The following is a 27982-nucleotide window of genomic DNA, read 5'->3' as shown; positions in this document are numbered from 1 at the left end:
CAACTCTGCCTCCCTCCACATAGCTTTCTTCCTCCTCCATGCAGCCTTTTTAGTTCTAATCATGACAGAATCTGAACTGGGGGGGGGCAGAGTCACGTGCACATGCAGGGGAGAAATTGTGTGCATGAGAGGTGGAATCCCACCCTATGGGGCTGAAAATTAGAGGGTACATTGGTTGCCAGCTTTTGGAGTAGATTGATTCTTTGTTGCATTTGCTTTTTTGGAGTAGTTATTAAGGGTTCCTTGGGGTGTCGGTCATGCCAGAAAACAAGAACAGGAAACCCAAAACAGGCTTTCCCTTTTCTGTAAAACTAAACATCAGTAAATAAAATATAAGAAACGGAAAGAGGCACACACCCCAAAGAGAACCTAAATCAAAAAAAGTACACAATTTTTGCCTTGCACTTCCTTAATGATAACCTTCTTCAGGTGTTGACTGATCTGCTCAACAGGAAAGCCAATGTAATTAACATCAATGGGTTTTTCCCCCTGGGCATGCTCATTGTGGAGCAAGAAGCAAACTGGTGGCTGTTTTCTGAGGATGTCCTGCCTCAGCAGAGAGCATGGTCCAAAAGAACATGCTGGAGAATATTATCATATTTAGGGCATGAGATTCATGGATTGCTGCCTTGTCGTGGCGAAGGGGCTTAAGTAACTCAGAGAAGCTATGGGCTATGCCGTGCAGGGACACCCACCTTGCCAACAACATCACCTTGCCAACAAAAGTCTGAATAGTCAAAGCTATGGCTTTTCCTGACTGCCGAAGAATTGATGCTTTTGAATTGTGGTGCTGTAGGAGGCTCTTGAGAGTCCCCTGGACTGCAAGGAGAACAAACGTATCCATCCTAAAGGAAACCAACCCTGAGTGCACTCATTGGAAGGACAGATACTGAAGCTGAAGCTGAGACTCCAATACTTTGGCCATCTCATGAGAAGAGAAGACTCCCTGGAAAAGACCCTGATGTTGAGAAAGTGTGAAGGCAAGAGGAGAAGGGGACGATAGAGGATGAGATGGTTGGACAGTGTCATCGAAGCCACCAACATGAATTTGACCCAACTGCGGGAGGCAGTGGAAGACAGGAGGGCCTGGCATGCTCTGGTCCATGGGGTCATGAAGAGTCGGACACGACTAAACGACTAAACAACAACAACAAAGGGCATGAGAAGGAAAAGGATGAATAGCAGGAAGTAATAACTGTGATTTTGCATTGATCAGCTTCAATCCTGTTGCTTAGTCTAGTAAGTTGCAACTAGAGAAAACCCATTGAATCAGTGGGGATTTGATAATCTTATTCCTCTGTAAGTTCAATGGGCATACTGTGGTTGTGACTTACTATGCTAAGCAACAGAATTTCATCCAGTGTATGTGAGACTGATGGAAGTAGCTCTTTAAAATTCAGTGTAACTATTGCCTCCTTTCTACCTCAGTCAATTATTAACCTGAAAGTTATAAATTGTACATTTTTAATCTTCTTTATCCAATTTCCTTTCCATTACTTCAAATGATTCTTTGGAACAGAGAGGGGTCACAATAAAGCAAAGCCTTTACCAGCTTTAAATTGCTTTCCTTCTTAGCTCTGAGCAATTCAGTCTTTCTGATTTGTAAGTAGACTCTTATAAAATGGACTTAGTTTCCCATTCTCACATGCAGGTATCTCTGAAAGAGTGCCTCATCGCCATTATCATCTTCTAAGATTATGATGATCACTATCAGCACTACTTCTGTTTCTGCTGCCACTGTTAATTGCAAAGGTCTGGATTTTGGATCTTCTCAGAACTTGCTGCATATGTTTACTCCTAAATAATGTAGTCGTTTTTACTTCTGATTTGCTGTGCCCAAGTTTTGCTTCTCCTCACTCTTTCTTTTGAGCAAGTAGAAAAGCAAAGAGGTTGTCTGTATCAATGCTCTGTTGACATGCTTTTCTATGCAATGTGGAATTCCTCCTGCTGGACCTTTACTGCTGCTATCTGTTGCCCCAATCTCTCCTTCCATCAAAAAGCAAGAATAGCAGACAGATAGCCAGCTTTTTAAAGGCTGTTTGGGAGGTTCTTCCCAAAGGATTTTTGCAATCCTCTATAGACTGCAAAATCTCTGGTCCTCCCTCAGCTCTACCACCCCAAAAGCCCTTGTTGGCATGAGCTACCATCATTTCCTATTAACTTGAAACTGTGAGCGTACGGTTATTATTTTAAATCCCCATAAATCATAGATCATAAATACCCACAACCTCCTATCTTGCTAAATACCTCTCTTATTTCCTACAGATGGACGCTATGTATTGTTATTGTTATAGCAGCATATTTATGCCATAGAAAATTTGGTTTGCAAGAATTCACGACATCAGAAGGACACACAACCAAATATGCAGTGGATCCAGAGTGCTTCTTTAATGTTGTGAGTCATGCTGCAATTTTGACCACTCATCTTTTGGAGGTAGTTCCATAAAGATCAGGAAGATGAAAAGAAATACTCAGGGATCTTTTGAGCTGGACCTTTCATGAGATGTGATGAATATCCTCCCTTAGACAAGGAAGTGGGAGGCAGCTGAATTTCCTCCTTCCACATAGTGTTGGGAGACTCCTTGCTGTTAACTCAACAGGCAGCATGATGGGTGTTCCAGACAGATCTTTCACGGTGCAAACTCAGGCATGTAGTCTCTCAGGACCAGCTGCCTTTCAGATCCTTCATCTCAGGATTTCCTCAGAGCTAAAGATCAGATGTAATCTTTTGTACAGAGGGCTGCATTGCCCTCAAAATAGGCCTGCCAGTACTTCAGGCAGCTGTTAAAGCCTAGACCCTTTTTTTTTTGGAGGAGTCCTCCTCCGAAAGAGATATTATGAGTTAAGTAGTCATGGGGGTGAGGTGATGCAATAGGAGCAACGTGTGCATTATAAATGGGACCACCATAATGAACCCTGCTGCCTTACACGACTGGTGTTCCAGCCAGTACAGTACATTCAGATATTGATCCTTCCTCTCTGCTCATAAGGCCCTGCAGAGGGTGCCTCTCAAAACACTACCAGTCCCCTAATTCTTTGGTAGAATGCTCCACCCATGTCCTCCTTCGTGTCCTTCTTTTGATATAAAATAGGTCAAGGCAATTTATGGCTCCTTTTTCATCCAGGTACTGTGGGTTCCTTGTATTTTACTTTGCCTATCTTGGATAATGCATACTACTCACACAATCCAGGTCAATACAATTAAAGCAAAATCATTTTACTAGGCCAGCTTTGAAACATACGAAAACACATCTGATTTCCAAGGCTGACTGAAGACATTTTGATCTCTGAGGCGAAGAATTAGATGGCACCTCTCCTATTGCATGCACAGATATAGTTGCTGAATTTACAGTTGTAAGCCACCCAGAGAGTGCTAATCACTAGGGGGCAGTAAACATGTTAAACAAAACAAAATAAAAAGCAGCTCAGTTTTCATCCACACTGGTAATGGATCTTCCACTGCAACTGAAAACAGCAGGTGTAATTGTAGGGGTGACAGACAGGGTCTCAAATCTCATCCTTTACCACCTTCTGCCACCTCCTTTCTTATTCCGCCCTGCTGATCTTAAGTTCCATCACATTTTAAGGATCACTAGAAAACTCTGGTAACTTTTCCTGTGTTAAAGGCCTTGAAAGCAGCATATGGCTGACACATTCTTGGCCTACTTTTGGCATTTATCCCATTCTTCTTCCAAACAAAAGGTTTGTTTAGGAATAGAAAGGATACGTGGAACCCTCAGCTTTCAACAACTTGCCTTACAACCCATCAATTTAACAACCATTCCACTTTCGGTCACCCACCCACCCACCCCTGTCTCCCAAACTCATTTTTATAGCCAGTGTGACTGAAGTTGTAGACTGTCAGCACTTGCAAGAGCTACAAAGGGTGGGTGGGTGGCCGAAAGTGGAATACTTCTTAGGGCTCAGAACGTGAAGGAGGAACTGAGGTGGGCATTCTGGGCTCCCATCTGCAAAAGTGATGCTTCTGCAACACCACAGCAGCAAGACGCCCTTGAATTGGGGTACCAATGGGCAAAGAGATTGTGTCAAAGGAACTGTAGATTCTATGTCAAGCATGGAAAGGTGAGCAGAGGCGGGAAGGAGGAGACCACAGAGGTGAGTGGGAAGCACTCAGCAAGATGGAGAGCAGAACTGTGGGGGGAAAGTGAGAGGAGGTGAGAAGTACAATTTATAGGGCACTAAATTCTCCAGGAATAAAATTCCTCTTTGAACACTGAGCCTAATGGGAAAATAGGAACTGACGGACAACAGCTCATTTTACAACTTTAGTCTGGGAACCAGCTAGAACTGAAGTACGGATATAACCATTAAACATACCTACTGTGTTTTCCTCCCATAGAGTGAAATAATCCATTATCATGGATTCCCAAGTGAAGAATATCTTGTTGAGACAGAAGATGGATATATACTTACAGTCTTCAGGATACCTCATGGAAGAAATAATGGTGCAGATAAAGGTAGCATGGTGGAAATGTGGTAAATCAAATAGCAACTCTACACACCACACCCCAAAGCAACCATGTTCAGCAAAATCTAGACCAATCCAAGCTGGGATAATTGGGCCATCTAACCTTAACTCTTTGCCAATAGGACTGGTTTGTCTCTAAACATGCTAAGCAATGGAGATGGAGACCAACTGGGGACAGGAACTGTGCTTTGCTTAGCCGCCTAGAGTGGTTGCAATGACCAGATAGGCGGGATATATATAGAATAAATAAATAATTTCTCCCCTTCCTGAGGTGGGACTATGGGGGCAGAGCCCTATAATCTGATTAATAGATTGGTTGAAGAGGATGGGAGAAGAGTGAAGAAAGGCAGAGGAACTAATTCAGCAGACTTTTGCATAGGGAGTGTGCATGTGCGTGCGTGCATGTGTGAAAGGAGGGACCAAAGCAATAGCAGGTCTTATGAAAAGGAAGGAGGAATCTAGCTGGCTAAACTAAAATAGAGGATTTCATTCCCCACTAACCAAGGGAGTGGGGAAAATACAGTTGTAGAAAGAGGTGGGTGTACCTTTGTATATGGAACGTCTCAGAAATGTTGTGAGTGCACCTAATAATCCTGGATATGCTACTGCTACCTGAAACAATGTACAAATGACAGCACTCCCAATTGGTAGGTGCACCAGTTTTCTTGCAGCTTAATATCAGGTCAGCAGAACTATGACACTGGCTCATTGCTAATGTTCCTGCCACCACTGCATTACTTCTCTTATTCCCTATCTCCTAGTTAACTAGAAGAGAGGAGGAGGGGAAGCAGTGTAGTGGATTGGAGGCCAACATGCCCTAGATGGAGGCCATTTCGCCAGTCTTCCCCTTTGTTGCTGGCTGTCTCTCTCCTCCCCTCTAGCTTGAAAAGCCGGAAATCTGGGACAGCTGATTGAGGAAAGGTCCAGTTTCTGGGCAAAACCAGGCTTCCAGTTGATATGACAACCCTAGCAATAACAAATAATTTCTTCCTCTTTTTTTGGCTTTTTACAGGCTTAAGGCCTCCCGTGTTTTTGCAACATGCAGTGCTGGGAGACGCCACCCATTGGATTTCCAATCTCCCCAATAACAGTTTGGGTTTCATATTGGCAGATGCCGGCTACGATGTTTGGCTTGGAAACAGCAGAGGCAACACATGGTCTAAAACTCACAAGACACTGAAACCCGAGGACGAGAAATTCTGGGAATTTAGGTAAGAAAACCCAGAAGTGGGAACACCTGGTTTTTTTAAAAAAAAAGCCTTTAATGCTAGTCCCCATCATCCAATTTGTAAAAGTAACTGCTCCATGTATGTAAGAGGGGAAGTAGAAGTAGTCATGATTATATGGGATGGCTGTGCAATTCCTTTCTGCTCTATTTACATATAATATGGATGAGTTCTAATGTTTATTTTAAAAAGGTTCATGCAGGTAAGAGGTGCTGGATCCTTGCCATTCCCTGTCTACCCTTGCCATGTTTCATAGCATCAGGCACTTTTCTTCCCACTATAGTTCACTAATTTCCACAGCCATGAAGCTTCAGTGGTAGAAAAATGATTGCAGTGACAGAGTACAGTGGGGTCTTGACTTGAGAACTTAATCCGTATTGGAAGGCAGTTCTCAGGTCAAAAAGTTCTCAGGTCAAATCTGCATTTCCCATAGGAATGCATTGAAAACCATTTGATCCGTATCTGCTCTTTTCCATCCATAGAAACTAATGGGAAGCTGCTATTCCGCCTTCGACCACTAGAGGGGGATATTTTGTTTCTTTTTTTCTTAGGTCAAGAAAGGTTCAGGGAAGGCAGGGAAAATACAGTCCAGGCAGTACAGTACCAGGCAGTCCGAAGACTGTCTCCCAATCCACTCTCTAAACGCTGGGAGGAGTGAAGAAGCAGACAGGCACCCTTTTCACTGGCCAACAGTTAACTGAAAGTTCAAATTTTGCACTTTCCCTGCCTCCCATGTGGTTTTTTTCAGTTCTTAACTCAAATCTAAGTATGTAAGTCAAGTCAATATTTTCCTATGAGAGTGGTTCTTAAGTCAAAATGTTCTTAACTCAAGCCATTCTTAAGTCAAGACCCCACTGTAGAGGAAAATACGCGGAAGAGCTGAAAGGATTTAGCCCTTCTGCTCACTGGCATCTTTTCTTTGAAAAAAAAAATACATTCAGTTCCTTTCTTGCCAAATAGACTTCAAATAAACAGGTTAGTTGTGTAATAATATGTATATCTGCCCCCATTTCATTTGGTGCATGACTTGTTCTTTCACTAGCCAATGTACTCTGTTTTGCCACAATTAAAAGCTTATGAGTCACACCCTTACCTACTGCCTAGTTTGTCACTCCCGTCCCATAAATTTCTTGCTTTGCTCACCCCTTCTTTTCCTCCAGTACTCATTGAGCTTGTACCAGCTTAACAGAAGAGTACAAGAAATGGCAATGATCAGGCATTATTAATTAAAGCCAGTTTTGAAGGAACTGATTTTTTAAGACAACCAGTTCACTTATTCAAGTTAGGAAACCTATAGTACACTTGCAAACATTTTGATTTACCTCTTGCTGTATTGGATATCTTTTTAGATAGATAAAAAGGGCTCTGGGCAGCTTGATTTTCAAATGTACGTAACAGCCATGCTGAATTCTTCAGGATGAATAAACCTAAGGAACTATTGAGTGATCAGTTTCAAGATGTAAAAAGTCTAGTTTTTAAAGACATCCATACTGAATTTCATATTTTTAGCTTTTAGGAATAGGATAAATTCAAGAAGGAGGTTTCTAGTTTCTGCAGCTCCATTCCTTCAATCTAAAGCCACTTACTTGCAAAAATCAATGTCACAGCATGTTCCTTATTTATGATACTTTATGATATTCCCTTATTTCATGTACAGCAAGAATGAAAGGAAATATGGAAATGAGATGCAGAGGGCCTAGTGATTTAGTATGATTCATAATAATTTAAATAACAGTTGAATATAAAAAGCATTGCAACTTTAATCTAGTTTATGGGCCATAACAACACATTTGCTCCTGCTGTCACCACCAGTAGTCAGTGTTGGCAGCAGGCTGGCTGCTTCTTTGCATGGAATTTTAAGGATCAGAAGCTTCCGAATTCAGGTGAGTGAGGAGGGATGTTTTATTTTTTAAGAAATCAACCAGTTCTTTATTTGGTCTGTTCGTGCTTTGTGTGTGCCTTTGCTTTGCTTCTCAGAGAGAAAGGACACTAGTTTTATACAGAGAAAATCTGCACAAATTTTGATGAGAAAAAAAAATTAGTATTCGTTGTCTAATAGTTGCTCGCAGGTAAGGAAACTCCTAGACAAGAAAATACCATGCTGAAGTGTCTCATTGAGGCAGACTAAATTAAATAGAACAAAAGTTTTCATGAATATCCTTAGTAGCATCTAGCAGATACTAGAATAGTAGTATCTAGCAGAGATGCTTACATGTGAAAACAGGACAAAAAGGTTCAGCTGGAATATTTTCTAGTTATAACAAATTATTTAATCTGCATCACTGGAAGATGCCATACCTTGTTTTTCCCTATGTAAAGTAGAAAACAAATGCATAACAACAATGCAAGGATCAGTGCACTTAATGTGCTGTTGTGCAAATTTGCAAGTTAGGTTCTCTAATCAAATTAGATCCCCAAGATTTGGGGAACTGAGACGTGATAAGCCTCCCTGTGCATTGTAAATCGCCACGTTGTCTACAGGTCAGAGCATCTTTCCGTTCTAGAAGGGAGAAAAACAACTGTTTGATGATGTGACTTTTGCCCCTTGTGGCCCCTATTTGTCTCCCCAAAACAGAGAGCTCATGAAGGCAAATTAAAAAAAAAACCCTTTTCACGCGCTGCCACATTGATTTCTTTATCAATGTACTTTACTTAGGAAAGACAAAGGTCCATTCATCACTGTCTTTTGAATAAAACAGGCTTATTGAATACAGATGTTTCTATAATAATTCATAAGTACAGTGGTGCCCCGCACAGCGAGGTTAATCCGTTCTGGATTAACCTTCGCTGTGGGAAACATTGCACTACGGAACAGAAAAAGGCATTGGAACACATTAAACAGCGTTTAACGCGTTCCAATGCCATAGAATACTCACCGTTGTGCGACGTTTCCCGGGGCCGGCAGCCATTTTCGCACCCTCCCCTCGCACAACGAGGGCGCCAAAATGGCTGCCATCAGCTGTCCGGTGGGTCCAAAATGGCCGCCAGAACAGCCGAAAGGGGCCGGGGCGCAGCGTTTTCGCGCCCTTGGTAAGCAAGGGGAGTGCACGAAAACGCTGCCGGAAGCCCCGAAATGGTTGCGCACAGCCATTTCGGGGCTTCCGCAGCGTTTTCGCGCGCTCCCCTTGCTTACCAAGGGCATGAAAACGCTGCGCCCCGGCCCCTTTCGGCTGTTCCGGCGGCCATTTTGAAGCCGCGGAACAGCTGATCGGCGGGTCGCAAAGCGAAGGTCGGTAAGTGAGCAGCTTACCGACCTTCGTTCTGCGATTTCCCGCCTATACGGGCACCGTTTTGCGATCGCATTTGCGATCGGCCTCATAGAGCGAATTCATCGCTCTACGAGGCACCCCTTGTGCGAGGCACCACTGTATCTTCTTCAGGTTCATCAGGCATCAATAACAATCTTCTATATTATCTTACATGTTACTATCCACTCCTCAGACTAATCACTCCTCAGATTTCCAAACTAGCTCTCTCTCTCTCCCACTCCAAACTCAGATCCAGACTGTCAACTCTTCTCCTCCTCTCTGGCTCTGCCTTTTAACATCTCTAGTGGCCCCACCTCTCAACCACATCAGCATAAAACATGAGTAATGCATAACTTATTTAACATAATAAGGGTGAATGCCACAATGACAACAAAAACAGGGGTTTTTTTGTGATACCTTTAAAGCTAACACATTTATTTCAGTGATTATTGGGAGAAAGATCACATTGGACCACTCCACAAGTGGTCTAAGATGCCATCTATTTCCTCATGGGAACTACCCTAACACAATGTGCTAAAAGCATAGTGGACTTCACTGTCACCAGTCTTTGAGGAGAAAAGACCCATAAGGACCAAAAGAGTGCCTGAAAGCAACAATAGTAGTGGAGGAATTCTTTTTTTCCTGCAGATCTCTATAAATAAAGAAAAGAACAATCCATGAGCCATTTTTCCAATACTGCCATCACCACATTGACCTAAGTAGATTTGCAATAGGGTTCTTTTCAAACAACCCTTGAATAACATGAAAAGCAGCACAGTAACAGCGTGGTAGAGAAGTATCTTCTGCATAGAATCTTCTGGTGTCTCCATTCCATCCATGGCCCAGTTTCGCTTCTGAGATCAGATGGGATCATGTTTGTCAAAGGGTATAAAGTTCAGGCTGGTAATGACTAAAGATGCAAAGAATGGCCACTAAATTCCTTATTTTTGTCAATTCAGGTTATCTTGCCTCGAGAAGCCATCCCAACAAGGAATTTCCAAGACCTCAGAGATTCCTGGCCTCCGCTCTAGAATGCATTGAGCAGTGTTATATTTTTTTCTTGCCAAAATCTCCATTGTTTGTCCAAACTAGAGTCCTTTCCTCTTGAGAAACAATACAGACGAGTTCAGTAATTCCAGAACAGGTTGATTCTTTAAAAAGATAAAAGAACCCTCTAGCTGAAGCGTCTGATCCTTAAAAGCCTGTGCAAAAAAGCAAAAGCTATTTTGTACAAACTGTTATTTCAAAATTTTGCGCCAAAGTGCTACTTAAGGCATTTTACATAATTTGCACAAAAATTATTCATGTTCTCTCTTGTTGAGACAGCTAAAAATTATCTCACCCTCTTGTAGGGTGAGAAAAATAATTTTCCACTTGTCTTAGCATGCAGGAAGGAGACAAACAAAGATTTACATCCCCGGTAAACACTACTGCTCTTGCGAGCAGTGAACTGATTTAATTTATAAATTAAAGACATAAGTTCCCCCCCCAGCAGCAAATAAAGAGATGAGACACAAGTGGTGCCTCGCTTAACGGGCGCCCCATTTAACGATGAAATCGCATACCAATGAACTTTTTGCGATCGCTTTTGCGATCGCATTGCAATGTTTTAAATGGGGAAAAATCGCTTTGCGATTATCGGTACCCTGTTTCGCTTACCGATTATCGCAAAGCAATGATTTTCTAACAGCTCATCGGAGGTTCCAAAATGGCCACCGGGTAAAAAAATGGCCACCTGCTGTGTTTTTGCACGGATTCCTCGCTTACCGGGCAGTGAAAATGGCCACCGTATGGAGGATTTTCGCTTTAAGGTGAGTTTTAAGCCCATAGGAACGCATTGAAGGGGTTTCAATGCATTCCTATGGGCTTTTTAAAATCGCATAGCGACGAAATTGCTTTGCAGCAATTTTTGCTGCACCGATTAACGTCGCTATGTGAGGCACCACTGTAATGGGTTTCAAACTGGGCCACAATTTTATTGATTTATTAATTCTTTAAGTCCCCTGACCTCTTGTGGGGATTTAAGGTAGTGCAAGAACCTGGAAAATGGAGCAGGTGGAATCACCAGGCCCCATTCCAGATCCAACTGGGTGAGCCCTTAGCCCTGGACTGCTGCTGTATATTGTTAGCATGGTTGGCTCCCCTGTACATCCAAAACATCCAAATATGGTGGTCTGTTCAGAGGAAGGGAATATAGATGAAAAGCAGTTTGGGGCAGTAAGACAAAGATCTCAAATTATTTTGTCATGAGCCAGACTCCATGTTTTCTATGTATATATTTTTCTGTAGTTTTTGCTAACACCTGTCTCTTGCTTTAAAAGCCAAAATGGATTTGTGTTAGAATGCACAGATATACTTTAAATATATGTTTATATAGAATTGTGTGTGTTTCTCTTTATAGTTTTCATGAGTTGGGATATTATGACCTTCCAGCAGTCATAAACTTCATCCTGAATAAAACTGGGCAACAACAACTATATTATGTCGGCCATTCTGAAGGTGGGACAACATGTATGTTTCAAGCACATACCTTTTCATAAAATCATGGAATCATAGATTGATGGAAGGGACCTGTAAGGTCCTGATCAATGCAGGAATCCATGTTAAAGTTTATCTGACAAATGACTGTCTAACTTTCTCTTCAATGCTTCCAGTGCAGAAGCAATCACCACCTCCACAGGTAATCAATTCCATTGTCATACAGCCTGGACTTTTTTCCTGATATTCAACCAAAATCTGTACCTTGAATCCATTATTACATGTCCTGAAGTCTGAAATGACTGAGAACAAATCCTCCTTTAAATAAGTAAATATTTTTTTCAAGTAAGTATTTAAGGAGTGCTATCATATCTTCCTTCTGTCTTCTTTTCTCTAGGCTAAACATGACCAGTGCTTTCAGTCTTTGCTCATAAGGCTTGGTTTCCAGTCCCCTGATCATCCTTGTTGCTTTCTTCTGAACCTGTCTGAGTCTGCCTGCATCCTTCCTAAAGTCTGGTGTCCCAAACTGGACATAGTACTCAAGATGAGTCTAACCAGTGCCAAATACAGGGGAATTACACTGCTAGCTCATATTCAGCTTGTGATCTTCAACAATTCCAAGATCCATCTCATATGTAGCAACCATTCTCCATCTTGCAACTGCTTTTGGATTCTTTTTCCTAGGTGTAGGATTCTGTACTTATCTTGTTAAATTTCAGTCTGTAATTTACAGTCCAATGCTTGAGCTTATTAAGATCTTTTTGAATGTTGTTTCTGTCTTCCATGATACTAGCTATTCCACCCAATTCTGTGTCATCCATGAATTCAATAAGCATTCCCTGCACTTCCTCATCCAACTCATTAATAAAAATGTTGAAGGGCACTGGGCTCCATACTGAGCATTGTGATACTGAGATTGTTACTTCCTCCCAATTTGAGAAAGAACCATTTATAATCACTCTCTGAGTATTATTCCATAACAAACTGTGTATCCATCTGACCGTTGTTGTATCCAGCCTGCACCTAGTTAGCTTGCTAATCATAATATCATGGGACACTTTGCCAAAAGCTTTGCTGAGGTCAAGATATATTATGTCTACAGCATCCCCACCATCTACCAGGGAGGTTACCAATGGGGAAAAATTAGATAAGAGTAGTCTGGCAGGATCTGTTGCATTGTTTTCAAGATCCTTACAGACTGATTGCTGAGATTGATATGAAGCTAACTGGTCTGTAGTTCCCAGGTTTCTCTTTTTTGAAGACCGGAACAACATTTTGTTGTTATTGTTTAGTCGTTAAGTCGTGTTTGACTCTTCGTGACCCCATGGACCAGAGCACACCTGGCCCTCCTGTCTTCCACTTCCTGTTATCCTGACTAGTAAGAATTGATAGCCCTAACTATCAGTAATTTATGTAATGCTCTTTTGAAACCATACAAAGTGGCACCTATCACTGCATCTTGTAGCACCGAATCCCACTGCTTTGTTGTTGTTGTTTCATCATTAAGTCATGTTCGACTCTTCGTGACCCCATGGACCAGAGCACACCAGGCCCTCCTGTCTTCCACTGCCTCCCGCAGTTGGGTCAAATTCATTTTGGTAGCTTCGGTGAAACTGTCCAACCATCTCATCCTCTGTCATCTCCTTCTCCTCTTGCCTTCACACTTTCCCAGCATCAAGGTCTTTTCCAAGGAGTCTTCTCTTCTCATGAGATGGCCAAAGTACTGAAGCCTCAGTTTCAGGATCTGTCCTTCCAGGGAGCACTCAGGGTTGATTTCCTTCAGAATGGATACGTTTGATCTCCTTGCAGTCCAGGGAACTCTCAAGAGTCTCCTCCAGCACCACAATTCAAAAGCATCAATTCTTCAGCGGTCAGCCTTCTTTACGGTCCAGCTCTCACTTCCATACATCACTACAGGAAAAACCATAGCTTTGACTATGCGGACCTTTGTTGGAAAGGTGATGTCTCTGCCTTTTAAGATGCTGCCTAGGTTTGCCATCGCTTTCCTCCCAAGAAGCAGGGGTCTTTTATTTTCGTGGCTGCTGTCACGATCTGCAGTGATCATGGAGTCCAAGAAAGTAAAATCTGTCACTGCCTCCATATCTTCCCCTTCTATTTGCCAGGAGGTGATGGGACCAGTGGCCATGATCTCAGTTTTTTTGATGTTGAGCTTCAGACCATTTTGGCGCTCTCTTCTTTCACCCTCATTAAGAGATTCTTTAATTTCTCCTCACTTTCTGCCATCAGAGTGGTATCATCTGCAGATTGGAGGTTGTTGATACAGTGGTGCCTCGCATAACGTTTGCTTCGTTTAACTTTTTTTCGCTTAACGTTTATTTTTTCAGAGTCAGATTGTGCTTCGTATAACGTTTTTCCCTATGGGCGATTTTCACATAGCGATTTTGGGACCATGCTTCGCTTAACGTTTTTGGTTTTAGGTCCCCTGCTTCACTTAACGATGTTCATTTTTTCAATTACAAAAGTGTCTTAACATGTTGAAAAACAGTTTTAAATGCTTGGAATCGTTAGTGCACCTTCAAAAATGTGTGCATACTTAATTTGGCATTGATCTGACTTTTCGTTAATTTTTTGTGAATTTTTTTCTCCCCCATAGGAAACAATGGAGCTGTCAGATTTTGACAGCTGTCAAAAGTTGGGGGGGAAAAATTCAGCATAAATTAACGAAAAGTCAGATCAAAGCCAAATTAACTTTTGCATCTGTTTTAGAGGGTGCAGAAGCTAATCCAAGCATTTAAAACCATTTTTGACCCTTTTATGACACACTTAAATTTGCAAAAATTGACTTCGCAAAGCCATTGAAATGTATTGAGTCGGTTTCAATACATTCCAATGGAGGAAACATTGTATCGTTTAACAATGTTTCCTATGGGTTTTTTCGCTTAAGGACGCCAATCCGTGCCTATTGGAACGGATTAACCAGTTTCCAATGCATTCCTACGGGAAATGGTGTTTCGCATAAAGTTTTTTTCGCATAAGGTTTTTTTTTTTTGGAACCAATTAAAAACGTTATGTGAGGCACCACTGTATTTCTTCTGGCAATCTTAATTCCAGTTTAGGATTCATCCAGTCCTACCTTTTGTATGATGTATTCTGCATATGAATAAGCAGGGAGACAATATACAGCCTTGTCGTACTCCTTTCCCGATTTTGAACCAATCAGTTGTTCCATATCCAGTTCTAACTGTTGTGTCCTGTCCCACATATAGGTTTCTCAGGAGACAGATAAGGTGGTCAGGCACTCCCATTTCTTTAAGCACTTGCCATAGTTTGTTGTGGTCCACACAGTCAAAGGCTTTTGCATAGTCAATGAAGCAGAAGTAGATGTTTTTCTGGAACTCTCTGGCCACTGGAATACCATCACCTCCACTCACCTTGTTGTTAGCCATGCTTGTTAGAACAACATTAGCCTACTCCATTTATCTGGCACTTCACACATTCTGCATGATTTAAAGAAAATAATAGACAATGGTTTTGAGAAATTTTCAGCCATTTCTTTCAATTCTCTTGGATGTGATTGACTGAGTTCTGGTTATATGAACTCATTCAAAGTAAGAAGGTATCCCTCAATGATTTGTTTATTGATTTCAAGCTGCAATACTTTCCCTTCTACTTGTACTTCACATTTGCCTGGAGAATTATAGATACTCTTTCTGGAGAAAACTGAGCTAAAGTAGGAACTGAACACTTGTGCGTTTGTTTGCCATCTCTTATCATCTTGCCATCCCTATTGAGTAGCTGAACCACTGTTTTTTTTTCTCTTTTGCTATGCATGCACCTTATTTTGGTTGCTTTTAGCATCTGTTACTAATTGCAGCTCATTCTCAACTTCCGCTTTCCTTGCCATTCTTTTTTACCTGCCTGTGCCTTTTCTTTGTGGCCTGGCCTTCTTTCTACATCCTATATGTGTCCTTTTTTTGTTTTCAGGTCTTTTACGAGATTTTTGTGAAGCCACCTTCATCTTTTTTTGGGGGGGGAGGGCTGTCTTCCACATTTTTGTCTTATTGTAATTGTTTGTAATTGTTGAGATTGTTTGCAGTTTCGTTGATCTCCTGCCATGGGACTTTACTTATCATTGTTTGGGTCTATTAAAATCAGCAGTATGTGTGGCTATATTCAGCTTTCGTTTCCTCTGAAATCAAGAGCTCATGGTGACTTCCTCCCAGAGCTCCCCTTACTGCCACTTCGACCAAGTCTCCAAGAATCTGAAAGCAGTTTTGCAATTCCACTGGTGAAGAGTGTCTTCTCCTTCTCTTGCTCCTAAATGTGACCCTTTTCCACGGCGTTTAAAGTCCTCAGCATTCTCCTTTGTTTTGTCTTGCTGTTCTTCCACTTCCAGTGCCTTTCTTGGCTGCTGCTGCTGCTCAAGAGTTCTGTCTATGTACTCTTCATCTTCTCTTATAATCTTAACCATGGTCACTTTCTGCAGGCCACCACCACAGAAGTGTCTCTTCCCTTCATAATCGTTACCTTTTTATTTTCCCTTTCCTTTGTTTTTTCTCTCTTGATATGATATGCCTTGAAGATACTGGGAAAGTCCGCTAATATAGAACGATACGCAGAAATCAACAATTTTGTTAGAAGCTTCTCTCTTGCCCACAATCTCCATTGCCAAACTACTGTTAGTTCTCTGTGTTCAATTGCACTTTTTCTGTACTATTTTATAGTATAATCTTAGGAACACAGCAATATATCAGGTCAGGCCATTTGTCCTTGTGGCTCGCTATTGTCTCCCTGGATTGGAAGTTGCTCTCCACAGTCAGATGTCTTTTCTAGCCCTACCTAGATGACAAGGATTGAACCTGTAATTTGGGACATGAAAAGTATGTTCCACCGAGTCAAGCTAAGTCTTCTGATTAGTTCACATGCACATATAACCCTCTACAGTGGTGCCTCGCTAGATAATCCATTCCACTGAAATCGCTGTTTAGCGAAATCATTATCTAGCGAAAAGCATTTCCCCATTGGAATGCATTGAAACCTGTTTAATGTGTTCCAATGGGGAAGAATTGTCATTGTCTAGTGAAGATCGGCCATAGGAAAACCACTTTGCGAACCGCCAATCAGCTGTTTAAAACACCTGTTTTGCGAGTGCGGAGGGAGCTGTCAAAATCGTTGTCTAGCGAAAATCGGTTTGCAAAGCAGGGACCAAACATTGTCCAGCAAAATTCTCCCATAGGAATCACTGTTTTGCGAATCACTATAGCGATCACAAAAAGTCAATGTCTAGTGAAAAAACTGTCATGCGGGGTAACTGTCTAACGAGGCACCATTGTATATGTTAGCTCCAATGTTCAATAATAGTATAGCATTAAAGAGGAAAGGCATCCACACTACCTGGAAAGAGTTTTGAGTATACTTCTACCTTGCTGAAGAAACTATCAGTTTATTTGCTTAGGATTGCTTTTATTTTTTTCAGGTTTCATAGCATTCTCTACACGGCCAAAATTGGCTGAAAGAGTCAGAGTATTTTTTGCAATGGGATTTGCAGGCTCAATTACGTTCGCAAGAACACCAGCTCTAAAACTTTCAAGGCTTCCTAAAACTATGTTCCAGGTAAATCTTTCTGGGCACTCCTATGTTCGTTGATATGTGTAGTCAAATCATGTGCCCTATTTGTTTATCCCACTTTTCGTTTATAACATGCATGGGTTTGCTAGTATACACATGACAAAGATCATATGGACCTAAATCTGCTGAACATAATGGGATTTCTCCCAACATGTTAATTTGTAGCTTCATGGTTAGTACCTAGTGTGTACGTAATATATGTAATAGAGAGGGCACAAGGGACCTTTTCAATAAAATATGCATTTTGTAAGAAACTATGGCAGTGGAGGGATCACAGGGATTGTGGCCCTCCAAGGTACATACATGGGCATGGGCACTTCTCAGACTTCTGGAGGGTGCCCCCTCCTGTTTGAAGGAGATTTCTTTAGATTTAAGATGTGTTTGTGTGTGTGTGTGTGTGTAGAGCGGGGCCTTTACACCATACTGTAGAATCCTGATTGATATTTCTTTTGCCTTACACTGAAACGAAGTATTTCAGTGTGTTCATTTTACACCCTCTGATACTGCTGGTAGAAGGAAATATATCTTGTCTTGGAAATACATAAAAGTCATGAGGCTCACAGTGTGTTTCAGAGAGAAAAAAACACACCATTTCATGGATACCTTATTAAAATATCCACTAATAGCATGTCTCAGTCAATGAAAACACATACAAAAATGCACGTATTAGAAAAATAGAAAAAGTTGCAGAAATATTGAGTACACAATATTGTATATTGTGAATACACACACAAAAAAAATCCAGAACAATACTGTAAGGAAATGGGAAGGATCAAGTATGCTTATGGGATATTCAGAAGTCCAGGTGAAACAAGGCTGATATATGTTCACATTCCTATGTTGTGGAAACTGATTCTTAGCTTTCTCCCCCACCCCCATTGCAGATTATATTTGGCAACAAAGGAATATTTCAGTACCCTTCGTATCTGAGAAGGCCAATCATTGCGTTGTGTACCCATCAGCCGAAATTCTGTGCCAACATTATTTTTACAATAACTGGATATAACACCCCAAATTTAAACATGGTAAGTTGGAATCTAATCCTGGTAAAATGTAAGGCAAATCTAAGGAAAGCTTGGGTTTAATTCAGTGGATTTGCATGAAACTGGAGAGAATGTGACACTTTCTCTGGGACTGAGGTCTCCTTCAGATTTTAAGGAAGACAAAATTGAGCTCTCTCAGAAATACCTACATTTCAAGGAACTCATTTATGGGGAGAAAGAAGCAGGCACTTTATAGCGGGTGTCATGGTATATGTATTGGTGTTCTTTGAGCAAAATGCATGCTTTCCAGCAAATCTTCTGGAGTATGTATGCCTTAGCAGCTATATGTATATATCTTAGCAGCATCCAATGAGCTATAATAGTATGGAGCTGGTCCATTTTATCAAGGCATTATAACAAGTTGCAGACTTTATTCAATGCCCGTAAAGGCTTAGCACTTTGAAAATGAATCTGGCCAAGACGGAGAGAATGACTAGCCTAAGTTCTTGAGGGATTTAAAAGGCATGGCTACCTGTACTTAGAGGCTTTCTGCCTTTGTCTCTAACACGATTGGACTCATGTAGTTCAGACTGACAATGAAAAAACTGGCCAAAGGCATTGGTCAGATATCCAAGATGGATTCCTGGCATGAGGAGGACAAGATGCCATGTTTATGCCAGGAATATTCTGAAGAGTTATGAAAGAGTGGAACTCCCAGGCTGAGAGGCTGTGACTAGTTTGTCTAATAGAACAATGACAAAAAAGTGGATTTCCTGTTATTATGCTTAAAGGAAAGAGTCTATAGAATAAAGGTGGACCATCACTCACTGAAGACCTGAGAACACCAGTTTGCCTTAGAACACCCAGTCGTGAGAAGTGGGCCAGGGCAACACTGGCAGACAGAGTGAAGGGACATAACTCAGTGGTATAGCATACTTTTTCATGTATAAGGATAAATCCCTAGTGTCTTCAGGCAAAGTTAGGAACAATTCCTGACTTAAATCATAGAGAGTTGCCACCGGTCAGTGCTGACAGTTCTGGGATAGGTGAACCAGTGGTCCAGTTCAGTATATAGGAGATTTCTGTTTTTATGAAATGGCAGCCACAGAACACCCTCGGACATTATGAAGATAAGCTTGGGATGTTGGTGGCAAAGACTTAGCTCAATGAGAATGGATAATTAAGTACACAACTATTTCATCGCTAATCTTAGCAGGACAATTAATGATAGGACCTTTTGGAGGCCATTGATTCATAAGGTTGGATTACATTGAAAATGACTTGATGACATGTAACAGCAGTTTAGATCCTGCTTTTTTTAATGGAGACTTAATTTGGTTGCACTCCACTCCTCCCTTTCAATTCCATGGCTTCTTTGGCTTCTGTGCACTGTTTGCAGGCATCTCTGTAAAACAGATTCTAGCAGCTATCTTTAGATTTGCAAACCAGCTAGAGCCAGATTTTTTTCCATAATTGCATCATTTACCCATGAACTGGGAGATGTAGTTTTAATTTGTGAATCTGTAAGAGCTAACAAACTACCAGTGGTTTCATGCATTGGTTACTTGTACTGAAAGACTGGCTGGTTGTAGAACAATTGACCTTAACTCACTGACCTTAACTCATTGCCTTCTATCATGGCTTGTGTCAGGGCTGGAGAGTTGCTGTTTAAAAAACAAACAAACGAAAACTTTGAATCCAGGTCAACTGAGTGTAGAAAACAGACACCAGGTGGCCAAGCAGATAATACTAAAAGCCTATAAATGCAATAAAAAGACTGAAATATGATATTTGAAAGGTCTAATTCAAGAGACTGGACACCTTCTGATGGAAGAACAGCTGTTCATTGAAGAAACCTGACTTGGACTCTTGTGTCACATTATGCACTGTGCTACAAATCATTGACCATCCTGTTGCACAGCTGCATCTGCATAATAAGAATAACACTGTCATTGGTGGCAGATTATCACTGCTTAAAGACTTCCTTTTTTAATACTGGGTATGTGCAGCTTGCATGCCATAAGACAAAGTCACAAGCATCACAAAATTACAAAATGGGGTCTTCAGTCAGTTACTTTCTGCTACTGAAGAGAATTAGAAATGGGTATAAAGTGAAAAATGAATTGCAAAATTCATCAAAAATCACTAATTCATTTATTTCATATTCATTCATTCATATTAATCAATGCCCCCAACTAATGTGAATCAATTATTTTTTAGTACTTTTGATTTATTGATTTGTTGGGCTATAAAATGGCCCCCAGGTACCTAGAGACACTAAAATTACAAAGAAGCTTCCCATGACTCTCCTCTACAATACTTTCCAGTTTGTTAAGGATTGGGTTTCCCCAAGCCAGTTGCTAAAGGGCAGTTTCCTGGCGGCCCCATTTTGTTGGTATATAACTTGGGTGTCTAAAATCCAGTCTTCCCCAAATTTGAGGTTTTGTAGAGGAGAATCAGGGGAAGCTTCATTGTGATTTTGGTGTCTCTAGGTCCCTGGGGGAAACTTTTTTTGGGGGGGGTCTCCTTTGTGGGTGTATAACTTGGGTGTCCAAAACCCAAATTTCACTATACAGTGGTACCTCACAAGACGGATTTAATTCGTTCCGCGGTTAATGTTGTCTTGTGAAAAATTCATCTTGCGCAATGCGTTTTCCCATAGAAATGCACTGAAATCTAATTAATGTGTTCCTATGGGCAAAAAAAGTCAGAGCAAAGTCAAATTTGGTTTACAAAGGGTATATTAAGTGCTCTTTAAAGCCATAAATATTGTGCAGATGATTAAAAAACTTTTTAAAAAAATCAAAAAACTAACTTTTTAAACATCATAGAAAAACATTTAGAAATCATCAAACATGAGGCAGGAACAAAAAACGGAAAACATTCTTCTTGCGAAGCAGGGCCATAGGAACATTTGTCTTGCGAGTCATCAACCCCCATCGCCAAAACCATTTGTCTTGCGAGGTTTTTGACCTGCGAGGCATTTGTCTTGCGAGGCACTACTGTACTTGCAGGGTTTATAGAAGAGAGTCAGGGGAAACTTCTCTGCAATGTTGGTGTCTCTAGGTGCTTGGGAGGCATTTTACAAGGTTTTAAAGGCAAAAAGGAATTGACTAATTGATTTGATTAAATTTGTTGTTCATGATTCATCAACTTTGACGAACCACCAATTAAAACAATTTTTTTCTGATTCATGCTGCACTCAAAATACCTCTGTCCTGGCAACATGTTTTTCTCATATCTGTGTGTTGCATTCCAGGATACTTTGTTTTATGATTCATAATGAGGAACTAAAAACCACTTTAATTCTAAAATCTGAGGCACACCGAATAGAGGAAGAGCAGAGCTGTTGGAAGCAAAATGTACTATTAGCTTCTGAATATGAGCGATTTTGACTTTTATTGGAACAGTACTGTATGGCTAGATAAGGTAAAACAAAAAAAAAAAAAAAAAACTCCCTCAGAGATTATTAGAAGACTATTGAATCTTAGAGACACAGTGCCTGAAATCCTGTTACTTAGTGTAGTTATGTCACAACTAGGATATCTCCATTGAATCAGTGAAATTGGCAGAAGAACTGACTGAGACTCATCAAATCCCCATTGATCGAATGGGAAGCTCTGGTTGTGATTTAGTACGTAACCTGAGCAACAGGATTTCAGCCACTATAGGCTGATCATTAAGAGAATATCACTGACAGTTGTTTTATTTCAGAGCCGACTTGATGTATATGTAGCACATAGTCCTGCTGGAACATCTGTGAAAAATATTTTGCATTGGTTCCAGGTATACTGACTTCTTATTTATTATTTATTTATTTATTTATTTATTTATTTATTTATTTATTTGATTTATACCCCGCCTATCTGGTCCGAAATATTTTATTTATTCATTATGATTTGGATCCAGAAAAGGGATTAAATCCTCATTTGTTTTCTCACTTAAAAGAACAAGAATCTTTAATTTTGTCCTTGTGTGCGAGATAGTGATCGTTTCTCTTGTCTATCAGCAGGAGTTTTTACCTTGTGAAAATTATTTTTGCACAAATTAAAAAGTCATTTTTTGTGCGGAATACAGTACAATAGGGACGTGGTGGCGCTGTGGGCTAAACCTCAGAAGCCTCTGTGTGCTGCCGGGTCAGAAGACCAAGCAGTCGTAAGATCGAATCCACGCGACGGAGTGAGTGCCCATCGCTTGTCCCAGCTCCTGCCAACCTAGCGGTTCGAAAGCATGCAAATGCGAGTAGATTAATAGGGACCACCTCGGTGGGAAGGTAACAGCGTTCCGTGACCATGGAAGATTGTCCAACGCTGGCTCTATGGCTTGGAAATGGGGATGAGCACCACCCGCTAGAGTCGGCCACGACTGGACAAAAAATTGTCAAGGGGAACCTTTACCTTTACCTTTTACAGTACAATAACTGCTACCTTGTTGCAGGAACAATGCATGGGTAGGTTTTTTTCCAATCAACCAGGGAGTCCTTTGTGTATGTTTGCATGCTGAGCTTCCGAAAAGAAAAAGAGATGAGATTTGCACAAATACATTAAACAATTTTTCACTAATAGTCATCAAGACCAATACTCAATAATTATAACAATGCAATGGCAACAATGTGCCTGAAGTATGGGCATAGTATGAAAGTCTGTTTACAGGACTTTTATCAAAGAGTGGTAAGTATTGTGTGTGTGTGGCATTTTGGATAAAATATGAAAAAGGCTGGATCAGGCTAGATCAGTTATAATTTAGATCCACTGGAATAACTGGTACTTAAGTTAGACATGACCAATATAACTCCAGAAAAGCAGCTGGACCCGACTTAATTCCTGGTCGGGTGGTAAAAGACTGTGCTGATCAGCTAGCCGGGATATGGACTGTAATTTTTAATCGATCCCTGACACTATGCGCAGTTCCCGTCTGTCTCAAGGCTTCCGTCATCGTTCCACTACCTAAAAAGTTGCCTACAAACAGTCCGAATGACTAGAGGCCGGTGGCACTAACTTCAATCTTAATGAAGTGCTTTGAGCAGTTAGTTCAGAAATATATTATCTCCTGCCTTCCTGATCCCTTTGATGGGCTTCAGTTTGCTTATAAAGAAAATAGATCAACCGAGGATGCGATCAATACTGTGCTTCATATGGCTTTATCCCACTTGGAAACACAAGGGAATTATGTAAGAATGTTGTTCGCGGACTTTAGCTCTGCTTTTAACACCATTATACCCCACAGATTAATAGACAAACTTAAAGATCTTGATTTTCCAGATTCTATCTGTCTGTGGATTTTGGATTTTTTAACAAATCGTCCACAAAGGGTTAAACTGAATGACTACATCTCTACTGACAAGATACTCAGCACTGGCACTCCACAAGGCTGTGTCCTTAGTCCACTACTGTTCTCCATTTATTCATCGGATTGTACCAATAACCATCCCAGTAATAGGATTATCAAATTTGCAGACGATACTACACTAGTAGGACTTATCTCTGGGGATGATGAGTCTGCGTATCGGGACGAGGTATTACAGCTATCCCGCTGGTGCAAAAAAAAACAATCTTTTATTTAACATCCAAAAAACCAAGGAATTCATAGTGGACTATAGGAAAAAAAGAGCAGACATTCAGCCACTGTATATAGATGGAGTTTGTGTGGAACAGGTGGTTGAATATAAGTTTCTTGGGACTATCATAACAAATGACCTGACTTGGAGTGCAAACACCGCTGCGTTAATCAGGAAGGCACAACAACGGTTGTATTTTCTAAGGATTCTTAGAAAGCAACAATTGACTGAGAGTTTGTTGATCACCTTCTATCGGAGTTCGATTGAGAGCATATTATTCTACTGTCTCTGTGTATGGTTCACGAGCTGCACAGTGGCAGAGAAAAAGGCAATTCAAAGGGTGATTAAGACGGCCCAAAACATCATTGGCTGTTCACTCCCCTCTTTGGAAGAATTGTATAAGAACAGATGTAAGAGGAAGATATCTAACATACTGAAAGACTCCTCTCATCCGGGACATCAGCTCTTTAAATTATTACCATCAGGAAGGAGATTCAGGGTATTGAAAGCAAGGACAAGCAGATTCAAGAACAGTTTTTACCCAAGTGCAGTATTGAGTTTAAATGCGGGGCCATAGGTTTTTGGTGGAATTTAAATTGCTGAGAGAAAACGGGGTATCTATATTTGGATGGTGAAAGTTGTGTATATTTTAACTTTTTTTGTAGTGTTGTCCAGTTTTACCTTGGGGAAGAGCACCTCATTTCGTTGCACCCACTTGTGAGCGCAATGACAAATAAATTACTTATGTCTTATGTCTTATGTCTTATATTTATTTAAATAGCACAATGACATGTGTAAATACTAATTATTATCAATATATTGGTTAGTATTGCTATTGTACAATGTTGTAACAATATACTGTTTAATTACATATGTAATTTAATCTGTTTATTTACAGTTATATAAATCAAACCTCTTTCAAGCATATGACTATGGTTCCAAGGAAAAGAATATGGAGAAGTACAATCAGGTAGTATAGTAAAATAGCAGTAGTACAATAATGATTAGTTCATCTGCATTTCTGTTCTTGAAATGAGAACGGCATATCTGGCCAACATACTTTACATAGAAAATACTGGTGGCGCCTTGTTTCATATCACACAGATCAGGTTGGCACAGTATTTGGAGCCTTGTGGGCGTAGTGGTTCAACTGCAGTACTGCAGACAAAGCTCTGCTCATGATATGGATTCAGTCCCAGGTAGCTGGCTAGAGGTTCAGAGCCTTCCATCTTTCTGAGATCAATAATCTGAGTACTGCGTAGCCTTCATAATTAAACTGTAAATCACCCAGAGAGTGCTTAAGTGCTATGGGGCAGTATACAAGCAGCATACTTTGCTTTTTGCTTTATTTGGTAAAGCCTGATCTTGTACTTCCTTGTACATATTTGCTGGTGTCCAAGGTGTGTTTTATTCCTTCAGTCATTTGCTGGGTTGGTCCCCAGCAGGAAATTGAAAATCTTAGGCACAGAACTGGAGTAATGTTTGGCGGGAAGGCTTCTTACAGTTATTTATTTATTTATTTATTTATTTATTTATTTATTTATTTATTTATTTATTTATTTATTTATTTATTTATTTATTTATTGGACTTGTATACCGCCCCATAGCGCTACAAGCACTCTCCGGGCGGTTTACAATTTAATTATACAGGCTACACATTGCCCCCCCAGCAAGCTGGGTACTCATTTTGCCAACCTCGGAAGGATAGAAGGCTGAGTCAACCTTGAGCCGGCTACTTGGGATTTGAACCCCAGGTCGTGAGCACAGTTTTAGCTGCAGTACAGCGTTTTAACCACTGCGCCACGAGGCTCTGTTATTGAACTAATACCCACTCCTTCTACATTTTCTTCTGTAATCCATACGCTTTTACTCTCTGAAGCATTTGCTGGATTGTGTTGGATTGCCAAAAACAAGTAGGCTACCCAGTTTAGCAGAAGAGAAAAAGCATCAGATTTTCCCATTTTTAATATGTGGTCCCACTAGCACTGTGTGTTGAAATACAGCTTTTATACTGCAAACATTTGGATGTGACTTGTGCCAGTAACAGAATAGATTTCCAGTAACCAGTAACAGAATAGATGTCTTTTTCTGTTATTGCTCCATGCTTGGGAGTCCCTGCAAAGATTTGGTAAGGGATGTTAAGACAGAACTGCTCAGCAGGCTTTTAGATCCTACTGATTTTATCTGTGCTTCCTCTAATTACACAATGTGTTTTGTTTTTTGTTTTTCGTTTTTTGTTTTTTTGCTCTTTATAGAGTGCCGTATTTCATTGTATGGTTTGAGACATTTTATTGTCCTAATCATGTTGCACACCCTTCTGGGTCTCCTTAGACAGAAGAATAGCATAGAAATGAACACAATAAACTGCCACATACAGCAGGAATGAGCAATCTTTTCTCACCTTGCAAGTGCTATGTATGACTATGGGATATGGAGAAGGTGTTCAGATTGCTCCTCCTCCTCACTAGCAAGGAAACAGCAATCTAAATCAGGATCACCTGGATGAGGGCAAGATTAAAGCCTTTTCCTCACCCACTGATTGCAACACAGTCCACTCTTTCCATGTTTCTAACTGCAAAGCAAAGGTCTGTCCACCAGAACTGATGGTAAGAGGGAGCAGTAGTAATGGGGGAATGAGTGAGTTGTGTGAAAAGCATAGAGGAAGTACGGGACTCCAAAAAGGAATGCGCCCTTACAAATCCTATCATTCTCCCTTCTGGGACTTCCACCTGACAGACACCTAAACTGGCCGCAGAGGATCCTGGGAGAGAAAAATGGCTCCTGGACCCACCAAACATGCCCATGCCTGACTTACTGGTAGAAGCTCTCTGTAGCAAGTTGATAGACAATCTGAAACATGCAGAAAAGATCTTGGCTTCTCTTTAACTTCTCACCATTTTTATCCTTAAAAACCTCACTTATATTTCATGATATCTTGTGCGGGGGGGGGGGCTACTCAAATTAGCCTGTTGCAGCAAAAGCACTGAAGACTTTTGTTGCATCTTAGAGAGTAATAAATGCATTATAGGATGAGCTTTTGTAAATTGCTGCTAACTTCAGGAGACAGAATCATATGATATTTCCATTCTGGCATGATTAGGTTGTATATGTTCATACTATAATAAGCAAGCTTTATTTTTGCATCAGCCTTGCTGTCAAGACAAATTTCGTGAAACACAAATTTAAATATATGCTTCTTTTCTAAATGGTCAAATGCAAATAAAGACCAGAGGCTACTCAAAAGTTCATAGCACACAAGTACACAGGTCCATATCTCAGATATCTTCATATATATCTCAGATTATACGGGACTTCAAATTACAGAAATAGTACACTCCGTGCCCCTGCTCCCAAGTCAGCTCCAAATATTTCTGTTCAGCTTTTTTACATATTTAAAATCTTGTGCAGATGCCTATATTGTTATATATTTGCATGCCCAGTGTAATTGAGCTCTTTGTATTTGTTTTTATCTCCAGACAACCCCTCCTGTATACAAAATAGAAGATATAAAAATACCAATCGCACTCTGGACTGGCGGGCAAGACTTGTGTACAGATCCAAAAGAAATAGCAGTGTTATCCTCACGCATTAATAATCTCATTTATCAAAATCACATTCCTGGGGTCTTGATGCATCTGGGGTCTTGATGCAACTGAAAAGATGTATACGCATATTATCGATACAATGAAGAAGTATCCATTAACTCCAACAGCTGAGGTTCAGGAGCCTTGCTAAAGAAACAGATGTACACAGAGATGATGACAAGTCTGTAATACAATTCAGCGTTTGAAATCCTGCTGTTCTGAAGTGTAAATGCAACTGAACTGATACTTTAGATCAGTGTTCCTGCTTTAGAGGATGGAGAAATAGCCATAACCTTGCTCACTGTTAGTCCTATCATGAAACTGAGCATGTGTACATGGAGATAATTGAACTGATCTCCATGTGCAGCATATATGTCACATATAACTTCTTTCTCATGGGAGACTGGAGCAGACTCTTTAAGGGCCTGCAGAACAAACAGCCTTCTTGATTAATCACCTGTGAATGCATGCCTCCCTGCCTCCCTTCCTCTTTCTTGGTCAGATTCCCTTTGTGACCATGATGAGGTCAAAGGGAATACAGTGGTGCCTCGCTTGACAAGGATAATCTGTTCCAGCAAAATCGCTGTAGAACGAAATCGTCGTCAAGCGAAAGTAAAAATCCTATTGAAATGCGTTGAAAACTGGTTCAATGCATTCCAAAGGGTGAAATACCTCAGTGTTCAGCGAAGATCTTCCATAGGGCGGCCATTTTCCGGTGCCTGTAAAGCGAGGAATCCGTCCTAAAACACAACGGGGAGCCATTTTACACAGCGGGTGGCCATTTTGAAAGCCCGACAATCAACTGTTTTGATCGTCATTAAGCAAAAA

The 27982-nt window shown here is 40.7% G+C and overlaps 1 protein-coding gene across 1 annotated transcript; it reads left to right on the top strand.

The window, feature by feature from the left end:
- Positions 1-257: 257 nt before the first annotated feature.
- Positions 258-27217, top strand: LOC110083105 (lysosomal acid lipase/cholesteryl ester hydrolase). Its single transcript, XM_078390260.1, has 10 exons — positions 258-321; positions 2211-2395; positions 4361-4478; positions 5502-5700; positions 11365-11474; positions 16879-17015; positions 17915-18055; positions 21728-21799; positions 24469-24540; positions 27047-27217. Exons 1-10 carry the CDS (start codon positions 258-260, stop codon positions 27215-27217), a joined length of 1269 nt encoding a protein of 422 aa, XP_078246386.1.
- The last annotated feature ends 765 nt before the right edge of the window (positions 27218-27982 follow it).

Source organism: Pogona vitticeps, chromosome 3, assembly GCF_051106095.1.
Source record: "Pogona vitticeps strain Pit_001003342236 chromosome 3, PviZW2.1, whole genome shotgun sequence".
NCBI classification, from domain to species: domain Eukaryota; kingdom Metazoa; phylum Chordata; class Lepidosauria; order Squamata; family Agamidae; genus Pogona; species Pogona vitticeps.
Note: the sequence above shows the minus strand (reverse complement) of the source record. Positions and strands in the feature narration are given on the sequence as shown.